Source organism: Diabrotica virgifera, chromosome 10, assembly GCF_917563875.1.
Source record: "Diabrotica virgifera virgifera chromosome 10, PGI_DIABVI_V3a".
Lineage (NCBI taxonomy): Eukaryota > Metazoa > Arthropoda > Insecta > Coleoptera > Chrysomelidae > Diabrotica > Diabrotica virgifera.
In genome coordinates this window covers 88,096,310-88,121,166 of record NC_065452.1, presented here as the reverse complement: position 1 = coordinate 88,121,166, position 24,857 = coordinate 88,096,310, and the positions used below count along the sequence as shown (strand labels likewise).

The 24,857-nt window shown below is 35.2% G+C and overlaps 1 protein-coding gene across 1 annotated transcript in view; it reads left to right on the top strand.

Moving 5' to 3' along the window:
- LOC126878648 (uncharacterized) overlaps window positions 1-24,857 on the top strand; it is a 148,031-nt gene that overhangs the window by 76,669 nt on the left and 46,505 nt on the right. Inside the window, exon 2 of the mRNA XM_050641480.1 lies at window positions 16,884-17,019. Within this exon, the coding sequence (XP_050497437.1) occupies window positions 16,884-17,019 (136 nt within the window). The remainder of the gene's footprint in view (window positions 1-16,883; window positions 17,020-24,857) is intronic.

Below are 24,857 nucleotides of genomic sequence, written 5' to 3'. Positions count from 1 at the left end.
TTTACCACTGAAGAAGTATCAAAGATCATCAAAGAGCTTCATAACTGGAAATCTTCTGGACCAGACGGAGTTCAAAACTTCTGGTTTAAGAAGTTTTGGAGTGTTCATGATTGCTTATCAACACTAATTAATAATGTTATTTCTAATCCGCAGGAAACACCATTATTTCTAACTCAGGGAACCACTTATTTAATACCGAAGGATCAAAATAACACCCAAGATCCAGCCAAATACCGCCCAATTACTTGTCTTCCAACTTTGTATAAATTGGTCACATCCTGTGTAGCCCGGCGTATCTACCAACACTGTGCACTGAACAATATCATAGAGCCTCAACAGAAAGGATGCGCTAAGGGTTCCATGGGTTGCAAAGAACAACTTGTCATCGACTCAGTCATTTCTAATCAAGCATATTCCAAAAAGAGGAACCTATTTACTGCCTTCATTGATTACAAGAAGGCCTTTGATTCAGTACCGCATGAATGGCTTATCGATATATTGAGAATATATAAAATCGATGATAATATAGCGACCTTTTTACAGCATATAATGACAGAGTGGAAGACTAGAATTCACCTTCAAATACCTGGTGAACATAACATCGAAACTAACAATATCGCAATCAGCCGGGGCATTTCCAAGGAGATTCGTTAAGTCCACTATGGTTCTGTCTAGCTATGAACCCACTATCTCAGCTATTGAACTCCACTGACGCAGGTTTTAGCATCAAAAATAACAAAAATGTGGTGGCGAAGCTTAATCATCTGTTGTATATGGATGATTTGAAATTAATGGCTTCCACTCGAAACCAATTAGATGAGATGCTAAGAACTGTAGAATCCTTTTCAAATGACATTAGTATGCACTTCGGTCTAGACAAGTGCCGTGTTTTAAATATAGTCAGAGGAAAAGTACAGCCCGGTAGATTCGATATGCAAAATGGCCAGAACATCGAGGCCATGGGTGAAAACGATATGTATAAATATCTTGGAGTAAAGCAAGCGCGGAAAATTGACCATAAGCAAATGAGAACTGAGATAGCTGCGGAGTTTATACGAAGAGTAAAACAGCTGCTTCGTTCACACCTTAACAATAGAAATTTGTTTAAGGCACTAAACACCTAGGCAAGTTCCGCGCTTAGCTATTCGTTTGGCATTGTCAAGTGGACAAAAACGGACATAGAGAATCTTCAGCGAAAAGTAAGAACACACCTCACAAAGGCACAAAACATCATCCTAAAAGTGCAGTAGAAAGAACAACATTACCACGGAATCTAGGAGGAAGAGGACTTATGGATATAGGTGAGCAATTAGAAAAACAAATTGCTAATTTAAGAAATTATTTTCAGTTGCAAGCTGAGACATCTACTCTACATCGCCCTATTTGCGTAGTAGATGACACAACACCGATCAAACTGAGGGAACCAGAAATGCGCATAAACCACCTCACTAAAGATGAAAAAATGCGCACCTGGATGGGTAAACCTCTGCACCGGCGACATCCCAATGAGGTCAGCCAAGACTATGTCGACAATACAGCGTCGAACTATTGGTTGACATCAGGAAAGATGTTCCCTGAAATGGAGGGTTCATTACTGGCCATTCAGGATCAGGTTATAACAACCAGAAATTACCTGAAATATATCATCAAAGACCCTCAGGTTCAAAACGACAGATGCCGATATGGATGTCAAGCCCAAGAAACCATCCAACATATTACAGGGGGCTGCCAGGCATTTGCTGCAACTGAATACAAGGAATGGCATGACGCAGTGGGAAAAATCCTTCATCAGGAGATAGCTATCAAGCTGGGACTTCTCCAAACTGACCATCTCCCGTATTATCAATACTTTCCTGAGAGTATGCTTGAGGATGGCAACTACAAGCTATACTGGGACCGCACTGTGCTCACAGACCAAACAGTGGCACATAATAGACCAGATCTCGTACTAGTTAATAAATTAACAAAACAAACAACACTAATTGATGTGGCGATACCTAACAACAATAATCTACGTAGTAAATTTACTGAAAAGATCGCCAAGTACAGAGATCTGGAAATTCAAATGCGAAGTCAATGGAGAATGCAAAGTACCCAGACGATACCGATTATCATGTCTACTACTGGAGTCATTCCGAAGACCCTCCTCGAAAGCATAAAAAAGCTGGGTATGAATGAACATCTTTATAAGACCATGCAGAAAGCTGTACTACTCGCGACGGCCAGAAGTGTACGAAAATTTTTGGGAGATACACCTGCATTCCAAGTCACCTAGGGCTCGATAACACGAAAGAGTCCCACCAGGGCTCAATCCTTTTGATACCGTAGGTATCTGGGATGAATCAATTTTTCCCTTAGAGAGAGTGTGAGCCGTATGGCTAATCTGGATAAGAAGAAATTTACGAAACCAATTATTTCAAGATTGAAAATCGAAACATCAAAAACCAAAAAAAATTATTTTTATTTCAACTTATGGTGGTTTATTTCAATATCAAATTTGACGTACTCGCACTGTATACAGTGGCGGATCTAGAAATTTGCATTGGGAGGGGAAATTTGCTTTAGGGGAGAACTTCCAATGAAAAACCAACCAAGAAACATAAAAAAAATAAACTCAGATTACATAAAAGACATGAATAATATCTTGTAGGTATTAAGTTTCCTTAATTCTTCTAACTAGCGTGTTTATTGGGTTGAATTTGTCTTTCTGTGGTTTCGGTTTCATGTCAGCTAATAAATTTTTATGTTTGTTCTTTAATTTTGGACCTTGTTAGGGGGGAAATTTCCTCATTTTCCCTCTCCGTAGATCCGACACTGACTTGGCTATATATCAAAATAATATAACGCACGGTGCATTCCTTTCTTCATTTTCCCTCCCCGTAGATCGGCCACTGAATGACGCACTGTACATGTCTTCTATTTTATCAACGCTTAATTTGCTATAAAAATGGTAATTTATTATGCGTTTTAATTAAAGTTAAAATTTTTTATAATTAAATTCTTAGTAATGAAAAAAACTGAATGTACGCATGACAAAGAGGTCAAAATAAGCATACAATTTTGAAAAACTAAGCAAAATATTTTTGAAATAAGCAAGGTCAAAGAAAAAATTTCCCATACTCTACAAGTACACATCGACATAAATCTGAAAAAAAGGACATTAACAAATTACCATATTTTTTTATTTATAAGACAAATAAGAAATTTTCGAAGACGATTTCAGAAATGAAAATGGAAACGTCAAAATAAAAAAAAGGCATTTTTATTGCCATTCATGTAGTTTATTTCCATATCAAATATTCGATGAAAATATTATGACGCACTGTACATTTCTCCTAACCATTTTATCAACGTTTAATTTGCTATAAAAAATGGTAATTTATTATGCGTTTTAATTAAAGTAACAGGTTGAAATTTTTTATAATTAAGTTCTAAGTAATGAAAAAAATTACTGAATATACGCATGACAAAAACGTCAAAATAAGCACACAATTTTGCAAAACTAAGCAAAATATTTTTGAAATAAGCAAGGTCAAAGAAAAAAATTCCTATAGGCTATAAGTAAATATGGATATAAATCTGAAAAAAATACATGAACAAATTAACATATTTTTTTAATTGGTGAACATTATTAAAACAGTGATGGATTCGATCGTTACTTGATGGAAATTCATTTTGTCTAAGAATAAATCACCGAAAAATTTTTATTTTCAACACTTCCACAGAATTTATTACAATTTATTATCGTTAATAATGTTTGGACAGAGTGCCTTTCTCAAGTTATGTATTTTTTATATGCATTTTCTAGTCTTTATATTATACAAAATATCTAAAATCTTTCCACTATTCTTCTATCCAGTGCTCGAATCATGTCTTCATGACAGACAGTTTATTGTAAAAGTGAATGATGAATATTCGCAAAAATTCCAAATCAAGGCCGAAGTCCAGCAAGGCAGTGTCCTGGGTCCCATTCTATAATATGTATTATTCAAATCAGATATTCCTACGTGTCCACTCACTGTCACAGGAACCTTTGCGGACGACATCGTCATCTTAGCAATCCACCAAGATCCAGTAGAAGCTTCCAACATCCTACAAAATGACTTAGCGAAGCTAGAAGAATGGGCTAAAAAATGGAAAATTAAAATAAATGAGGCTAAATCCATCCACGTCAACTTTACTACGATAAAATATCAGTGTCCATCACTATACATAAATAACAAAATTATTGCTAAAAACAACTCTTCTAAATACCTCTGCATACATCTAGACTCCAAACTTACTTGGAAAGTGCACATAACAAAGAAGACAAATCAAATCGACATGAAAGTCTAAAGACCTCTACCGGTTAATAGGTAGAAAATCAAAACTAAGCTTGGAAAATAAATGACTGATAGGCTATGATCCAAATGAGCCAGTCAAAAATACTACGCATGCTCACAAATGCACCTTGGTTCGTGTCGAACTTAACATTGCATGAAGATCTGAAGGTTTCATTCATCACAGATGTCATTAAAGATAGGTACAACAAACACCACGAGAAAATGGAAACACACCTAAACGCAGTCTTACAGCTGCTTGTACAACCACCAATTGCCCGAAGGTTAAAGAGGCTATGTCCAGCTGACATGAAGATAACCTAAGAGTCTTTCACTGGAAGGAATCCCTTTACTCCAATGAGGAGCCCAGCTCCCAAGTCAACACTTTAACTTATAGAATGTATAATATTCTGATTGTTAAATAAAGTGTGAATAAAAATTTCTTCTAGTTTTTAACTGAATAAGTTGAGGAATGGAGGGCTCTTTGTCTCAAGTTGGTCATTTACAATCATATCTGTATTTTTTAATTTATTAATTTCGTTACATTATATTAAAGACAGTTTATGGCCTTTATTTTTAATATGGAGAATTTGAATTTTGTCATTAAAATGATTAAGTATGATGTAGAAGGTGAAGTACGTACGTTGAATCTATTTTTCTATTATTAAAAGCCATTTTGTGTTCTGCTATACGGTTGTTAAAGGTCCTACCAGTTTGACCGATGTAAGTTTTTGGGCAGTCACCCAAAATTAACAGAGACTAATTTAACGAAATTGTCATGGCTTAGCTGAAAACAGACGGAGAACTGAAAGAAGAAGATAATGTTTTCCAAATTTTATATTGTCAGAAATATAATATGATGTTTTAAGAAGTTTTAAGAAATGATAAAATTAATTGTTCATATACTACCATTTATAAATAAAACTACAACATGACAGAGTTAGTATAAAACATCACACTAGTATACTAAAAAAATGTTTATTGCACATTAACTAATTTTATAAGGTTATTTCACTATTTCTGCGAGGATCTTGTATCCGCTTGCTTCGTAATTATAGGTAATAAATTATAAAAAGTTTTAGTTGGATTTCAAAGTAGACGTAAAATTTATGAATTTATTAAGTCTCGTGACTGTCTTGGTAGACGGAAAAGAAATCCATTTTATTACATCAATTCTTTGCAGTGCAAGTTTTTGGGTGAATAATAAAATAAGGAAAATACCTTGAATTTGCATATAGCGATTTTCACATAAACATCCTAATTTAAATTTTAAATAAATTTTTGTTGGAAGGATTTACTCCGATGCATAAAATTGTTTGAAAAATTAATTATTTTCAAAAAAAGTGGATAAGTGGATAACAGGTATGATAGGGTTTAAATGGATAACAGGGTTTCTAACTAAATGGAAAAATGTTACGTTTTGAGACATAGGTACTTAATATTTAATTTAAAGAATTATTCAAAACTCAACGCATTTATGCTCTTCTTAGGGTTTCGTGTCCATTAGAACGTTGGCAACAACATTTGTTAATTTAATATTGAGATCCGCGGATCTACTGTTATTATTAATTAAACGCTTTTCTTTAGTTCAATCGTTTGAGTCAAATCTTTAGACGTTCATTTGACAGTCTTTTCATCAAGGCAAATGAATGAAAATTTGCAAACATATGCATTCGCGGAAACAATACACGACTAGTCAATAAAAATTTATTTTTTTATGTTTATTAATTGTTTACATAAAAAATGATTTTAATGAAAACTGCTTAAATTCTCTTGTTTTTTACAATGAAGGAACTTGAAACTTTTACAGATTGTAAGAATGAAAAGTAAAAAATAAAAAAATATGAAAAAAAAAATTAAGACACGCTTTTCTTTAGTTACGAGTGACTAAAGTTAAAAATATTATAAAAAATCAACTAAAAAGCAAAAAATAAAAAAAAATAAAATTGGAAGGATTATTCGAAAAAAACTGTTAAGACAGGTTAAATATACAAAAATCTCACACATTCGTTAAAAAATTGAAAAAATCTAAGACATTCGTTAAAGAAAAGCGTGGGGCGAAAACCGTTTATTCGATGAAGACGCGCCCACGCTTTTTTTAACGAATGTGTTAGATTTTTTCAATTTTTTAACGAATTTGAGAGATTTTTGTATATTTAATGTGTCTAACAGTTTTTTTCGAATAATACTTCCAATTTTATTTTTTTTTATTTTTTGCTTTTTAGTTGATTTTTTTATCCTGATCCTTTTTTATTTAGATGATTTTAAGTCTTTAACCTTAGTCACTCGTAACTAAAGAAAAGCGTTTCTTAAAAATTTTTATTTGATATTTTTTTATTAATCCTCGACACAGAAGATTCGGCGTTTTCCCGCTCATCTTCTATCTATCTTTCAATGATCAGTTGTGTCTGTAACTAGTATCTGATCCAACACTAAAGGGAGAATAAATTAAGACTAAGCGTCGTGCCCAGGCCCGGACTGGCCCTCTGGCCCACCGGCCCTCGGGCCGATGCGCTTTTGCCTTCGTTAGTATCTATCCATAAAAAAATTAAAGGCTGAAAAAAAATATTTTTTAACCTTTACACAAAGATGATTGGAGCTACCACTCCTCCAAAAAAATATTTTTACTTGCCTCTGATTTCGCCGTTTAGCACCGAGGGCGCACCAGAAACCTACATAATGAAGCTAGTCGGTACAACAAAATACAACTTGCATCAGGCATCAGATAATCAAATAGCTTAGATATGACGGACGGCGCCCTCGAAGACCATTTTTACGATTCAGGCGCCTTTCGCAGGTATCAATATCCGCGGTTTCTTTTATAATAAATAACTTAGATGCAACGAGCGGCGCCCTCGAAGACAATTTTTAGGATTCAGTCGCTTTTCGTAGATATCAATTTAATACTTTAATGTAATAATAGCTTAGATACGACGCACTGTCCCTTCGAAGACCATAATTTTTACGATTCGGGCGCCTTTCGTAGGTATCAATTTCCGCTGTTTCTAATATAATACAGATAGCGGATATTTATACATACGAAAGGCGCTCAAATTGTAAAAATGGTCTTCGAGGGCAATGCGCCTCGCCCCTAAGCTATTTGATTATCTGATATAAAGAGTGTTACATCCAACAATTGGCCTTAATTATACCGGTGTATTTTTCTGCGCTCCATAACTACATTATACATACTGGATTGTTGCGCCCCAAAATCCTAATAAATGAAGCCAGACAATGAACAAAATATAACTTGTCAACTTGTATCAGGTATCAGATAATCAAATAGCGTAGATGCCATGCGCGCCGCCCTCGAAGACGATTTTTGCGATTCAGGCGACTTTCGTAGGTATCAATATCCGCTGTTTCTATTATAATATAAGAGTGTTACATCTCACAATTGGCATAAAATATATGAATACAGTTTTCTGCGCTCCATAACTACAGTTTACATATAGGATTGTTGCACCCAAGAGTTCTACGTAGTGAAGCCAGTGAGTACAACAAAATTCAACTCGCAAATATCAGATAATAAAAGGCTTTCTTTGATTATCTGATACCTGATACGAGTTGAATTTTGTTGTACCCTTCTTACTCTCATACAATTTGCCTCATATATTCATGCCGCTCATTCCACCAGTATGGTTGTTTCCTTTCATACCTCCCATTTTACTTCACACAAGCCAACTGTGATGCCGCACTCAGACCCTCGATCAACTCACTTACATCCTCGCATCTCGGACCAATCAAGCCAAAAGCATCCATAAAAACCTCCTCATTTCAAAGTCTCGTTAGATCGATATCTCTATCTTTCTCTTTCTTCCTTTTGCTCGTTATTTCAAAACTCACATACTTATGTAAGCTGAGCGATTCTTCTTCCAAACAGTCTAGCTTATGGCCCAGAACTGACGTTGAAACTAGTGAGATGTCCAGAAAGAATTCACTTTTACCTCTCACGAACGTAGGTGCCTCCCGTCATTTAGCAAAGTAAGCCCTATAGCGTGGATACATGCTGTTAGGGTTTTCCCTGTCCCATCAGATCTCCTATCTTTAATGATTCTTTGTCGAGAGACCAACTTTACATTGGGCTCCTGAAAGAGGATCACGTCATAACTTTCCCTTCGTGCAAGTGTTCTTGCAATGTCGTGAGCGGCCCTCGCCCTTTCCACATTTATTTGAAGGAACTTCATATTAGATGGTTTTTATCTCTCTAACTTAGCCGTACGATGTCTGATTCCTGGTCCTAGGTGCTTTCATCCACCCTTTCCTCGTCCCTTGAGGCAGGGTCTCTCCTATGGCCCCGCTTTTCCAAGATCAATTTATTATACTCTGAGCACTGTAAGCTCTCGGCTCTGTGACCAAAATCTACATGTGAAGCAGAAAGTCGCCTCACTACTTCACTCTCGTACCTAGTGCCCCCCTTGCCTTATCTGTAGCAGGAGTCCGATTTGTTTTCTCCCTTGCAGTCGGCTTTACTATGCCCGAAGTGCAGGCATCTGAGGCACCGCTGGACATGCAGTCTCTCTAGTAACTTGCACGACTTCCAGTCAATGGGTAGTAGCAATGTTCTCTTTCCAGTGCCTTCATGGCTGCGATGTGCGTCAGTCCGACTGTGACGTTTGTGTTGTCTTCTCCATTTTCCCTTATAGAGACGAGTTTGACGTCGTTAGGATTCCTGCTGCTGATATACCTCCGAACTATCCTTAAGATTTCTTTCTTTGTGACATCTCCGTCTACATCAAATACTTTCACCTGGTCCTGATAGCCCCGGACATCTTTTACTGTGTTTCACTCCGTACGGGCACGATAGTCTTCTTCAGGCGCTCGGCTTCTTCTTTCTCCGCCACTTCGAGGTTAAGGTCCCCGCCCGTAGTTGTCTTAGCGCTTTTGACGCTAATCTCCTCCTTCTTCGTGGCTGCGCTACCCTTGCTTAGCTTGAGCAACTCGGCGTAGTATTTTCCACCTCCCTTCACAATCACCTTCTGCGTCCCCGCGTTCGTACTCTTCCTGCGAGGTGGAGGTCCATACGCATAAATATTACTTTTAGGAGCTTCCTGATGTTCCTACCTCTATAGCCCCTCCCCCATTACTCTTAGGGACGCCTCTATGATCTCCAGTGTCTCTATGTCTTCCCTCTATTTTAAAAGAATTGCCAGTAGTCTCTTATCCCCTTCACCCATTTCTCTACAGGACCCATGAAAATAGTCTGACGATTTCCCGTGTTCTCTTCCTCCTGACCCTTCCTTATAATTATTAAGTTGGAGGTACTTCACCTCTCCTGGTCTGTATGTACCCACATACTACCGGTTTTTCCCGATCGTGGTATCTGTTCCCCTCACCGGAAAGTCCAGGTTGCATGACCACTACTAAGTCGCCTGCAGATTTATTCCCTCTTCCTGGTTTGGCGACCGCATATAATTATTTTCTTCCCATTCGACTTTATTATGTCGTTTATTTTTTCAAAGCCTCTTTCATCTGAGTTCGGGACAGTTGCTATCATTTCTATCTCTGTTTCACTTTTTCGGGGAAGAACTTGCGAAGTCCATCGGTGTGGACACGCTTGCCGTCTCCTTAGTCCTTCCTTCCTCGTCGGTTTTCTCCCCTATTCTATCTCGTTTCTCAATGCTGCCGAGGGTGACTTGTCTGAAAGTGCCCTACGTGTCTTTGGTGACTCTCTTAAGGTTTTTACCTCATTCTTGATTTCGATCTTCGTATTCGTATGGTCAGACATTAGTCTCACTAAATTATTTGTAACTCTGGTAAGTTTCTCCATTGCTCTGTCTACATCTTATTTCCTTAAGTGAAGACCTCCTTTACAATGTTGCCTCCCCTGGAAGGTTCGTCTTGGTCAGGTCACTACCCCTGACCGGAGATCTTCTAACCAAAGACCCTCTTCTTCCGAAGATTACAGTCTCCTCTTTCCTCGTTTCCTCTTGGCTGAGTACTTGCCCATTGTTCCCGTCACTACTGATGTAGATGTAGTTGCTGATGCTCCATATCATCTCATTCATAGTTTGTTCCAGCTGCACCACCATTGGTGACTCGCTCCAATGTCTCCGGACTAAAAGGGATACTGGGAAACTGAAGCTATATTTTTGTGGCATCTTAATATAATTTACTATTCCCAATAAAAATAGTAAATTAGGTAATTCATGGATTTAAATTAAAATTAAACCTAAAAAAATTCACAAGTAATATTGATTTACTTTTGTATAAAAAGTATGATGATAAAGCTTAGGAGGGGGTTCTGGCGTCTTTGTTTAGAGATTAGGTAGGCGCCTTTTTTAGAATTTGGGTTGGCGCCTTTTTCATGAGCCAGTCCGGCCCTGTTTGTGCCTTAGTGCAATCTCCTTTTACATGAAATTTATCAGTATCTCCTACATCAGGTCTAACACTAGTTCTTACTCCCTCATCCATGTGTTTGTTGATGATCTGCCTTGGGTAAAACTACACTGCTTGTTGTAGATTTTGGTTTTTCACGTACCCGTCTATCAATTACTGATCATCGTCAATAGCTATTCCATCTATCGTCGGTTGTAAGCCTCCCTTAACTGTGTCCATTGATTTCTGTTCGTTGTTTTTTGCATCCATTCGTGGCCGGCCATTCGCTTGATGTCATCAGTCCGTCTGGTTTCAAGTCTGGCTCTCCTTCTCTTACTTACTGTTGGTGGCCATTCAAGAATTTGTTTCGTAGAATGGTTACCATTCTTTCTATTTATCCTGCCCAGTTCTTCTTTAACATGGTAATATTTTGGATCACATCAGTTACGTTTGGTCGTCTTTTTATTTCTTCCTCTCTGGGTCACTTGAAGCTTGTAGACTATGCTGTTGTTAAAAACCCATGGTTCTGTTCTGTATTACGTCAGAACTGGCAATACGTACTGATCAAAGGTTTTTCCCTTTAACCTTCGGATGACCAAGCGGGGGTAATTGTGACCCCAACGTATGTTTTTCTTTAATAAATTCAAAAGTATTTTCAATTTTTAACTCATTATTTTTTTATTTGACTTTAATATCATTCAAGATATCCTCATATTTTGAAATAAAAAAAATTCCCTATATTTTACGAATAAAAAATATATTCTCAAGTTGATGTTTAGTAAAATACCGTCTAATATGTGTAATTCCAAGTAGTTTTACGCTAATGACGTCGACTTTGCAAAGTAACAAGACACTTACTCAACATACACACTACACATGACACTAATACTCATGTTGTGACTGGCTGAATGACATAAAGTCCATGCCAAAAAAAACTTCATTTTTCTGTTAATTGTCATTTTTGACATTTTTGACATTTTTGACCTGGGGTCATTTTCCCCCCCTTGGTCATCCGTGTAACAAAAAAAGGTTGGTCATTGGAAGGTTAAAGTCTTTGTAAAGTTTGATTTGAATACTGTTTGTAATTTACCAAATACTGCCCATGTTAGAGAACATCTTCTATCCTAAAACATGGGACATAGCAATTGATACATAGAAGATGTATCAATGTCTATGTCCCATATGTTTATGGTGTCACTAAGTAGTTTTTTCTGTGGTTTGTGCATTGTTGTATAGCTCCCTTGTTTTGTAAATAGCAAATAGGTACCAATATAGAGTCGAACCCGCTTATTAGAATACCGGTTATAGGAATATCCCGGTTTAAGGAATAGAAATTTGAGGTACTGAAACCTTTCTACTAGCCACTAGTGATCGGTTATTGGGATACCTGGTTATAGAAATACTTTTGTTTGGCACGAAGGCTATTCTAATAATAGGGTTCGACTGTACTTCTTTTCCTTTCATGTGACATTTGCTTCACTTTGATAATTCTTTCATGTGGCATTTGCTTCACTTTGATAATTCTCTTAAATAAAATTCCTAGCTAACTTGTTCCTCTCTCCTAATGCTGTCCACACTTCCCAGGTATTTATCTGGTCCAGCTACTTTACTGTGTATCAATAACCTGTCAAAACTACGTTTTCTCGACTACGTTTTCTTGACTTTGTTTTACGGAATGGAAGCTTAGACCTTGAATGTGGTATCAATGAAAAAACTGGAATCATTCGAGTTGTGGGTGTATAGAAATATTCTGAAAATATCATGGACAGAACACGTCACAAACAAAGAGGTTCTGAGAAAGATGACTAAAGAAATGGAATTAACTATTTTTAATGGGAAATAAGCCACAATTTTACTAACAAATGATTTTTTTAACGTTTCGACGTCCAAATCGGATGCCGTTTTCAAAATACAAAAAATATTAATGAATTAAACAAAAATGTTGTTGCTTAGTAAAAAATTCTTTTAATAATTTATTTAATCTGACTAATTTATATCGGCAATTCAGACATATACACATAGTTTCAAAAGTTATGCATCACCCCTCGCATTCACGATGTTTACGCTTTTATAAATCCGTATCTTTATCACATATTTAATGGGTCTTTTTTATAAAAAATATACCATTTTTGGTTTTTTATTTTATTTGATTACCCATTTAATTGACCTGGTTTTGCCAAGGTGTAAACATTTGAAAAATTTATTCTGGTAAAATTTTTGAAAACGTGATTAAAAATGAATCGTACTTTAATTTCTGAGTTGGACCGTATAAGAATTATCGATTTAGTTGAAGAAGGCTATTCATAGCGGTTCGTGGAGGAAAGAGTGGGTGTTTTTCAGAATGATGTCTCACTGATATGGAATAGGTTCCTGGAGACAAACTCGATACGGAATAGAGCTCGGTCTGGTAGACCCCGAGTTACCAATGATCGACAGAATAGATATATCAGAATTTCCATCTGTAGAAATTCTTCTATGTCTGTACCAGCCATCCAAAGAGAATTCAGGCATGCTACAGGAGTCAGAGTATCGTTGGCTACAATAAGAATAAGAATTTTAGACTAAGGTATGAGGAGTCTCGACCAATAGCAGTTCCTTAGCTACAACCTAGACATGTTTTGGACCGCCTCCAGTGGACTCAAGAACACATGCAGCTCCCCCAACAGTTTTGGAATTTTGCGCTTTTTTTAGACGAGACCAGAATCTGTTTAAATAGTGATAACCGGCGAATTCGTGTGTAGCTAGTTGTGCAGCTCATGTTGGCTCTCGCCACACGCAAATTCCCCGGTTATCACTATTTAATCAGATTCTGGTCTCGTCTGAAAAAAGCAGAAAATTCCAAAACAATTGGGGGAGCTTTATGTATTCTTTAGCCCACTGGAGGCGGTCCAAAACATGTCTAGGTTGTAGCTGAGTAAATATTATTGGTCGACGACTCCTCAAACCTGAGCCTAAAATTCTTCTTCTTATTGTAGACAACGATAATCTGACACCTGTAGCATGCCTGAATTCCCTTTGGAGGGCTGGTACAGACATCGAAGAATTTCTAAGGATGGAAATTCTGATATATCTATTCTGTCGATCATTGGTAAGTCGGAGTCTACCAGACCGAGCTCTATTCCCTATCGCGTTTGTCTCCAGGAACCTATTTCATATCCGTGAGACATCACTCTTAGAAACACCCACTCTTTCCTCCACGAACCGCTGTGAATGGCTTTCTTCAACTAAATCGATAATTCTTATACGGTCCAACTCAGAAATTAAAGTACGATTAATTTTTAATCACGTTTTCAAAAATTTCACCAGAATAAATTTTTCAAATGTTTACACCTTGGCAAAACCAAGTCAATTAAATGGGTAATCAAATAAAATAAAAACCAAAAATGGTATATTTTTTATAAAAAAGGCCCATTAAATATGTGATATAGATACTGTTTTATAAAAGCGTAAACATTGTGAGTACGAGGGGTGATGCATAACTTTTGAAACTATATGTATTATACATTTTAACGTAGAAGACTTTAAAATGATATTGCCAATATTTATGAGTTGCGTTCCTGGGACGACTATACTGAAAGATAGTTCATTCAATTACATGAAATCAACCCCAACCCAAGTATATCCGCCACAAAAAAAATCATAGCATGTCAAAAGAAATCTGTCTTTAAAATCTTTAACATCAACACGATTAAACATTAGAATAAGTGAACATCAGTCTTATAATACAAATAGAGGATTTGATAGATCTCAAAAATGTCAACACGGATGGGATAAATGAACATAGAGTTCAGTGGAGAGTTTCAAGTATAGTCCTGAAAGAAACAGATAGTAAAAAGAGAACAATCAAAGAAGCAGCTCTAATTATGCTAAATGAAACCAATTGTGTCGCAAATCCGTCGGTAGAATGCAGTAGGATGTTGTTACCCATACTAAAAGAGGAAGTCAATAGAAAGAAAATACCACGATTAGTAAGCCAATAACATATCGCAGTAGTACATATTTTATATTTTAGTATTATTTATATATCCATGTATTATTAATATTATTTATAATTTAAAATAACATTAACATTTATATATATTAAGGTCAGAATTTAGTATTAGGTTTGAGAGTAAACTAAAGTAAGACCTAATAATTACGATGTCGGGATAGTATCACGAACTTTTTTCCTGGTTTTCCCTCGTGATTTACTATGGAATCTCCAACACGAGAATTTTACTGTCACTTTTGCATGTAGTTGTCTTTTTAAAGACAGATCAGATGCTATGATTTTTTTGTGGCGGATATTCTTGAGTTGGGGTTGATTTCATGTAATCGAATGAACTATCTTTCAGTAAAGTCATCCCAGGAACGTAACTCATAAATATTGGTAACATCATTTTAAAGTCTTCTACTTTAAAATGTATAATATATGTCTGAATTGCCGATATAAATGAGTCAGATAATAAATTATTAGAAGAATTTTTTACTAGGCAACAACATTTTTGTTTAATTCATTAATATTTTTTGTATTTTGACAACGACACCCGACTTGGGCGTCGAAACGTTAATAAAATCATTTTTAGGTAAAATTGTGGCTTACTTCCCATTTGAATATACTACTCCAAAGCCCGAATAGCTATGCTGATTGCCGACCTCCGTCGCGAAGATGGCACTTAAAGAAGAAGAATAAATTGTCAAAGTACTTTTTTCATCTCTTTTTTGCATTCTTTTGGTGAACTAGTTAGCTAGATATAATATGCTTGAATCAGCAGCATTAGATATGGCGATTCTTAATACGTTAGTATTATAGGCCCAGTAGGTACACGTTGGGCCACCTAGTTGGACCAATGAGTTGGCCAAAATGTACAGAAGCACTTGGCGTAAATTTCGGATTGGCGGCCAGCGTTGGTCTACAAACCGAATGCTGTCGTATTTTCGTGCACATATCAAAGGATTCATGCGCGAACTGCCAAACAGTAGTTGGTCAGGTTAGGTGATTCACACGTTGGTCGTTGAATCTGTTTTCTCACGTAATGTTTTAATATTTTATATAGGGTCCTACAGCCTTCACATCCATAGACCATAATCAGAGTATACCCACTATGAAAGGCTAATGCAGACTGAACTAGTTGGCCCAACGTGTAGTGGAGCCATTACGCATCATGTTCGTTCACGAAAAGAGTGTCAAAAAGAGATATAAAAAGTACTTTGACAATTTATCGATTGACAGTAAAGTAGTTGGACCAGATTATATTCCTGGGAAAGTATGGACAATATTAGGTTTATTTAATAGAAATTAGGCAAAAAAAAATTAATTAATAATGGCACTAGGTAAAAACTTTTATTTATTTAAAAGACTAAGTACTTATTCAATCTAATAGCACATAAAACAACACCAAAAATATTACTCTACATCCACCAGATTGAAAACAATGGGAACTTTCTCTGGTTACACCTCCGAGGCTTCTAAAATTTCCAAGCCATAACTGATGCTGAGACTAAAGAAGATAAGAGATTTTACAATTTATAATTCACGTCCCATCTGCTCAGCGCGGTAAAGTTCCAACGAGTACCTCCAATCACAGTAAACATGTAAATCAAAAATGAATAACCATTTTCAATTTCATTGCAACACGAAACTACAGCCGCATCATATTCTAGTTATTCATTGAAAATGGTTATTAATTTTTGATTTACATGTTTACTCTGATTGGAGTATGAAGGGAACCATTCTCGTTGGAACTTGACCGTGCTGAGCAGATGGGACGTGAATTATAAATTGTAAAATTCCCTCATCTTCTTTAGTCTCAGCATCCGTCATGGCTTGCAAATTTTAGAAGCCTCGAAGGTGTAACCAGAGAGGGTTCCCATTGTTTTCAATCTGGTGGGATGTAGAGTAATATTTTTGGTATTTTTTTATGTGCTATTCGATTGAAAACTTAGTCTTTTGCTAGCAGTTGCAGCTAGGGCATCCCTGCCATTTCGTTCGTTGCAATCCGTAACTGAACGCTGGGGTTTGTCCTGGTTGGGTCAGAGAGAGCAGCATATGTGCCTCCTGATGAGAGACTAATAAGTTTCGAAACCGGTAGAGGTGCTTTCTGCACTCTATGATTGAACTAGAATATGATGCGGCTGTAGTTTCGTGTTGGAACGAAATTAAGAATGGTTATTCATTTTTTATTTTATTTTTTTATTAATAAATCTTAATAATAAAAATTTATGTAATAGATGTAATCATCATAATGGTATATTTTATTGTTTCAGGATCTCAAACAACAAAATCAAAAATAGTGAAGACAATTAAAAAAGCCTGTCTGCCAAAACTGATATGTGAGTTAACTGCTTCGACACAGAGGGATAAGTTAACGGATTCAGAGAAGTCATTATTAAGTTTACTTAGGTAAGTAAAGATGCAGATATTAAATATTTAATTATATTTACTTGCATTATTTATTTTATTAGGTACGGCAGTTCAACAATATGTAGCTGCTGTGTTTGTCTTTGACAGTTGTTATTTTACCTTTGACATTGTTTGTTTTGTGTATTACAAATTTATTTTAATTTTTAGTAACTACAAAATTACTAATATACTGAATACTTTTAATTACCTTCTTTCAATATCTAACATTACTAATTTAAATTTATTCAGATAAAATATAAAAAATACTAAAATAATTAAAAACGATGTACTGAAGATGTGGCTTAAACATTATAACGAATATTTTACGATAAAAATGAAAACTAACAATAAAAGAAGTTAAGCAACAAAAAAATAAAGAGAGGGATGACCATGAAATAGAACAAATTAACATCACATAGAACTGAAGAAGAAATAGTAAAAATAGAGACAGAAAAATCAAGGGTTATAGACGTAATAGATCCAGACGATAAAGTATATAATATAATCTTTAGACCTTCTACCCTCTCTGTCGGGACTTGTGCTCTGTTAACAGTGCACAAATCTCTTTAATTGCTTCCTGTCCTATGCCATAGCCTTAGCTTCGTCCCCTGATATTCCTTTTTTGTCAAAAATCCTTGCCATCACTTCGTTCCATGTCTCTCTCGGTCTTCCTCTACTTCTTTTCTCTGCACCTTCGTTTCCCATATCTTCTTAACTGGTACTTCTTTCTGTAGTCGTTGTAAATGCCTCCACCAACTTAATTGTCTTTTTTCAATATACTCCACCATTGTCTCGATTTTCAGTTCTTCTCTTATGTAGTTATTCCTTACCCTATCTCTTCTAGTGACTCCTTGAACTCTGCGAAGATACTTCATTTCTGCAGCCTGTATCTTACTTTTGTGTTGTCTATGTAGTACCCAGGATTCACATCCGTATGTAAGTACTGGTCTGTATATAGCCTTAAATACCTTTATTTTCGTATGTTTCGATACTTCCTTCTTGTTAATAATTGTTTTTCCTATTGCGTGGTACAGTCTATTCACTTTATCAATTCTTTTATTGATCTCTTCTCCCTGTCTACCTATTTCTTCAATGGTTACTCCCAAGTACTCAAATAGTTGTACCTGTCTAATCTCTGTATAATTTATCTGAACATGTACATCCTCTCTTTCTTTGGCTATTACCATTACCTTCGATTTTTCTTTGTTCATAGTCATACCATACTTTTTAAACTGTGTTCCCTATTTTTATGCTTCTTTGTAACTCGCCTTCAGTCGCTGTTAAGATTACTACATCGCCGGCAAATGTATAAACTACCTCAGTGCTTTTCAGATTTCTATACCCTATGTGTAGTGGTCTAACTTTTGTTCTTATTTCTTTTATTATTTCGTCCATAAACGTAATAAACAGTAACGGGCTCAAGCTTCCCCCTTGTCTTACACCTGACGGTAAAGTTAACAAGTAGATAAATAATAGGTACATATAAAGATACAAATAATAAAATATAGCACGAACAACACATACTATATCAAGAGTTATACACTATAAGGCTTCCTTGGGCTGAAGTACGTACCGAGAGCATGAAATCTCATAAATATAGCTTTAATACCTACATCTGGTAAAATAGGACAGGAAAAAGTTCCTTAGACTAATTTTGTTGTGTACTTAAAGTTCTAGAAAAATTGTTTGATAGTCATATTAAGTGTATTGGTAGAAAGCCGGATACGTCACCATCGTTTCCTTTGCCTTTGACCTATGCGAGGTCGGATTCCATAATAACATTTATCCATAAGTTTTTATCTTGGGCCATATCAATATCAATTTCTTTTACCGGCATGTCCTGACTAAGCGTCTCCCATGGGTCTTCTTTGGCCTTTCTCTCCTATTCGTCCCAAGAAACCGCAGTCCAGCCATTCTTCCCATTGGGTAATTAACGTCTCGACCTTGAACGTACCATGCTCTATGCGTTCTATGCTCTATTATTTAACCCTCATCTTAATCCTAATTCTGCTTCATGTATCTCCATATTTATATTTCGCCATTACTGTGAAATACCGATCCTATGTACGTTTAAACTCGTCTATGTACTAAACATAAATATTTAAAAACTCAAAATGTTAAACGCGCGTTAGCATGAGAACGGCCTGAATAAAATGTATGTAGTTGTAATCGCGCATTATCAAAACGGGCGTTAAGCGCTTGTCATGTGAACCTGCCTGTGATACTCATCATCACTGGTATGGTAGCTAAAAAAGGTGTAGCAAAATAGTACCATCTTCAAATTAAACAAGATGAAAGTTTATTTACCTTGGACTTTAAGAAGCTCTGAAGGAAAACAACAAAAGCTAAGCCTTAGGTCCTACTGGAATTCCCATATTTAAATCGTTGTAGGGGAAACGAGAGATTAGTATATTATGGCAAAAAATCTGAATAACGTAGTATGGTCATCTTTTTTTCAAGATGGCGCTGTAAGTGTAGGTTGTGCTAGGTTGGCTCCTGTATATAATTGTGAAAAGTAGTGGTTATTATTTGTTAATAGATTGATTTTTATAAGTAATTTATGATATTTGGTCTTCATCAAGTAATTATGACCGAAAATGTAAGAAAAACCCGTCAACAACAGAAGGAGCAACAGCAACTTGAATGTCAGGTTAAGCGACTAGAATCTGACTTGAAAGGTGGCATTGAGGAACTAAAATCGCTTATAGGAGAACAAAATATGGATGAGAGTTCTAAACCTAATTCTAGTGGTAAGAATATCTTAGAAAGAATTAAAATGCAGGAGGATAATTTTTAAAGATACCTTAACAGTATCAAAAGCGACATAGAAAAACTAAGAGACACGTCTAATTCCTCTAAAAAAAAGGATGGAATATCAACATCAGAACTACTTTCTAAACGGTATTGTGTTTAACAATATGCCAGAGAGTGACGAACAACTACATGAACAGGTAGCAAAAAACATTAGTAATAAATTAAACATACAAATATCCGAAAACGATATTAATTACTGCTATCGAATTGGCAAAAAACAAGATCGAGCTGTCAGTCAAAGGAAACCTCGACCAACGGCAGTTATGTTTACAAATAAATGGAAGCGTGATTTAGTGTTCAGAAACAAATCGAAATTGAAGGGCAGTGGATTTGTTTTAATGGAACTCCTCACAAGAGAAAATCAAGCTCTTTATAAATACGCGTGTGATAAATTCGGCTACAAGTGCTGTTGGTCGTGGAGAGGCCAAATTTTTGCAAGTGTCAGTGGTGAAAAGAAACAAATTACGAGTTTGGATATGGGAGACTAAATCATAATTTAACCAGTGAGTAAACTTTTATTTGTTGATTTGTTGCTATTAACAAAAAGTTGAGTTGTGGGGCCAACTATGTGCCATTTTTGACAATCAAAAACACAAACTTTACGTAGAGTCTTAAAGTTAAATATTATGCCTCCAACTAGTAGTACGATATAATTATTATTCTCATATTAAATTAGATATATAAATTCTTCTTCTTATATTATGATTACTTTTGGTCATATTAATGTAAGACCACTGACTGCACATTTTATTGAATTCAAAAACTGAGTTCTCTTAAAAAATTTTGATATTATACTAGCAGTTAGTGAAACTTGGCTTACAAATTTCATTACCGACAAGGATATAGATATAGATGGGTATAATGTGATAAGAAGCTGGAAGACATGGAAATGGGGGAGGTGTGGCATTCTATGTTAAATCTCAAATTAAATATAGAGTGCTACAAACAAATAGTAAGAGTATTGAACAGATTTGCTTGGAATTGTTCGTAAGTAATAAATCGTATGAATTCTGTGTTGTATACAAACCACCTAAGTTTAATGTCAAACATTTTTTTGACGAGTGTGAGAATATTATATCTGATGTTTTGCCGTTGATTGAACATTTTATTGTACTGGTGACTTCAATGTTAATTTGTTAAATACTGATTGCCCTAATACTAGAGTTGCCTGTGATTTGTTTGAAACAATGGGGTTACATGAAGTCATAGATCAGCCGACTAGAATTACATCTAGTAGTGCAACCCTAATTGATTATATTTTAACTACAAAACGAAGAACACTTCTTGATGTTGTCGTGGAATGTGTTGATTTTAGTGACCACGAGTTGTTGATATCTAATATAAATATAGAAATTAAAAAGAAAGAAATTTTTTATAAGACTGTAAGAAACTTTAAGGCAATAAATCATACCGTGGAGGAAATCATTCTATGAGGAATTACAATCTCTACCGTGGCGAAATATTTTGTATATTGAGAGTATCGATGAAAAAGTCGAGTTTCTTACTATTAATATAATATGCTTACTGGATCGTCATGCTCCCTATGTAACCTATAAAATTTAGAAAAATTATGCACCATGGATGACTGACACTTTACATGAAAAAAGAAAGGGACAGAGTATTGGGTTTATACAAGAAATACAAAAACATGCAAACTTGGGAGGAATACAAATCAATTAGAAATATTTTACTTTAGCTGTCAGAAGAGAAAAAAGGCTTTCTATTCAAAGAAATTGGATAATAAAAACGGGAAGGATCCTTGAAATTCCTTAAAAATTCTAGGTATTGGTAGTTAAACTCGAAATAATACGCAACTGTCAGAAAATTTAAGTGATATTTCGGCAATGAATGACTACTTTATAAATTGTGTTCCCACTATGAATCCTAATTTAACACTTAAAAACTTTTATAGTCATAATAGGGATGTTCACTAATTTTTAAATATAGTTAAATTCAATAGATTACAAGGTATATAAAAACGTAACAATCATAAAACTGTTTAAAAATGTATATTTTTTAAGATAAATGAGTTCATAATGTTGATTTTCTTGGAGGCTAGAAAAACGGTACCCTGCAGCGAGGCTACGGTCTGTGACGTCAGCAGTCGTAACGTCTTTGATCGACGACTAGTTTTGTATACTTATTTACTCAGTGTATTTGAATGTGCGCAGTTTTTTACGTATTTAATTATTAAAAATAAAGCCAAATAAGTGGTGTTTTGTTCCTGGGTGTGTAAATACATCAAAAAACAGTTCTGACAAGATTTTTATTACCGTTCCAGCCAATTTAAAACAGAAAAAGAAATGGTTTGTTGCAGCTAGAACTTAAAATAACTAACTTAAAGAACTAACTTAATAAAATAAACATTATAGAAGTTTTCCAGAGACTTTCGGCCTTTGGTAATAATGTAATTGTTCTTTCTGCATTTACATTTTTCAAAAATACTTATTAGTTTTCTCAGGATTCGAAAAAAATGAATGAATTTAAATAGCATTGGACCAAGCTTTTGCACCTACCCCCTTAAAGAGTATATGAAAAAGTTTCGGGACCTCAAATTTGTATTCCTTAAACTGGGATATTCCTAAAAACGGGATTCTAATAATACATACAGTAAAAGTAAACCTTGAAATAACTACATGTGGATGTAGGTATGACTTTATATTATATTAAAATCATTAATAATTTAGTAAAAAGATTGGTTGAAATGAAAATGTATAATACCCAAGTTCAAAAATATTTTTTACCTTGGAACAGTTGTCAACTCGAAATACGAAACAAACGAAATAAGATCTAGAGTTGAAAAGGACATAGCGACATTTAACAACATGCATGAGAAATATTTTCACCCATTGCGACATAATATCTCTCCCACTAAAAATGCGGCTAATAATGGAAACATTAATGAAAAAGCTAGAGGCATTCGAGATGTGGGTGTACCCACGTATCCTCAAAATATCCTGGGCGACCCACATCAACGTACAGGTATTGCGTCGAATGGGAAAACAAAAAGAAATTTCTTTTACAATTAAGAACCGAAATCTTAAATATTTCGGTCATATCATGAGACATGATAAATATCGTATACTCCAACTGATAACGCAAGGTAAAATAGAGAGCAAACGCGGACCCGGAAGAAAAGACACTCATGACTTAAAAACGTACGCCAATGATTTGGACAAAAATCGATCGAGTTATTCAGAAACGCCTCAAATGAAATTAACATTGCCATGATGATAGCCAACGTCCACAACGGACAAGGCACATGAAGAAGAATAAAAATATTTTTAATACACCTAACCAAGGTAAAGCAATAACCAGCCAATGTATGTATACAATATGCATGCGTACAATGCATGCATACAACTTTCTCTATTTTTTTTTGTGGAGTATTAAGCATTTATTTTTTTAGCTTAAAGAAGACATGGAAAATTATATGGAATATACACTCAGTAAAGCTGTGGTAGATTTATTTTTTTACAAGATGCCAATAAATCATACACCATTGTTACATCTACACTACAGTCGGTAGTTTATATGAATCGGCTTTGTGAAAACCTTCTTCCATTTTATTTGTTTATTTTTGTAAAACCCAAAATATGTCCTTACAAACAGTCTATCCACTTTAAACTAAACAAATTCACTATAAAACTCCACTTTAACCCTGATAAAACAAGAAGAGAACAAAATAAAATGACCTGAAACGTCAAACAGGTAAACAGTAACACTATGAGAATGGCGCGCGCTTGGGGTATGCAACTAGTGACGTTAGGCCAATAGAGAAGCGTTCTTGAAATTTAAAATAATGCTAGATTTCTAATAAAGATTTTTATAGAAAGGCTTTTTCAATTTTGTTGAAATTTTGGACAATTATTCCTAGGGTGTTTCTTAATCTTTTTACATGTTTGAAATGACTTTTTAATTTTTTGTGAACATCCCTATTGTCGTGTGGACGTGGAAGCAAATTTTTCATGTGTTGAAGAAAGTGACGTTTTAAATGTCATCAAAAGTATAAAGAGTACTGCTACCGGATATGATAAAATAAATATACTAACAATTAATATGTGCCTTCCGTTTTTACTGCCTATCACACATTATTAATGCTTGCATTCTAAGAGCCGAATTTCCGTCAATATGGCAAGTTGCAAAAATTATACCGATACCGAAAACAACTAATCCGACCAATTAGTATACTGCCCACTTTCTCAAAGATACTAGAGAAAATTCTAAATCAGCAACTACAGGTTCACTTGAGTCAACATAAAGTTCTACCAGAAAATCAGTCTGATTTCAGAAAGGATCACAGCTTGCTGTACTAGTGCCCTGTTAAAGATAACTGATGACATATTTTATGCCTGCGATAATGGTTTAATCACAGTGCTTCTGGATTACTCGAAAGCATTTGATACGCTTGATGATTCAGTATTAACTTCAATGTTTAAGTATATTGGTATGTCTCAGCGGGCATCGGATATGATATCTAGTTATCTCAGTAATAGAAGTTTAGCTGTTCAATACAACGGTAGGACATCAAACTATCTTAATACAAATAAAGGGGTACCACAAGGCACTATTTTGGTTCCCAAATTGTTTAGTATTTACACTTCAAACTTTCCTGCAAACTTTCTCTCTTGTAACCAGCACAATTTTGCTGATGATACTCAGATATATTTATCTTTTAAGCTTGATGAGTCTGAACAGGCAGTTGCAGCAATCAAGTATGATTTAGAAAGAGTTTCTTAGTTTTCGACTAGCCATTGTCTTCGACTTAATAACAACAAGTCGGTAGGTATAGTGTTTGGTTCAGAGGCGCAGAGAGAAATTTTTCGGAGAGACTTTGCTCACATGATCACCATCGATAATTCTTCAATCGAGTTTAAAGAAACTGTGAAAAACTTAGGTTTACATATAGATCAAAACCTAAGATTTGGTGGTCATGTGGCCAAGTGTTTGCAGAAAAGTTATTTAAACCTGAAGTTTTTATTCCAACCTCGTCATATATTTACTAAAACATTAAAAAAATTGCT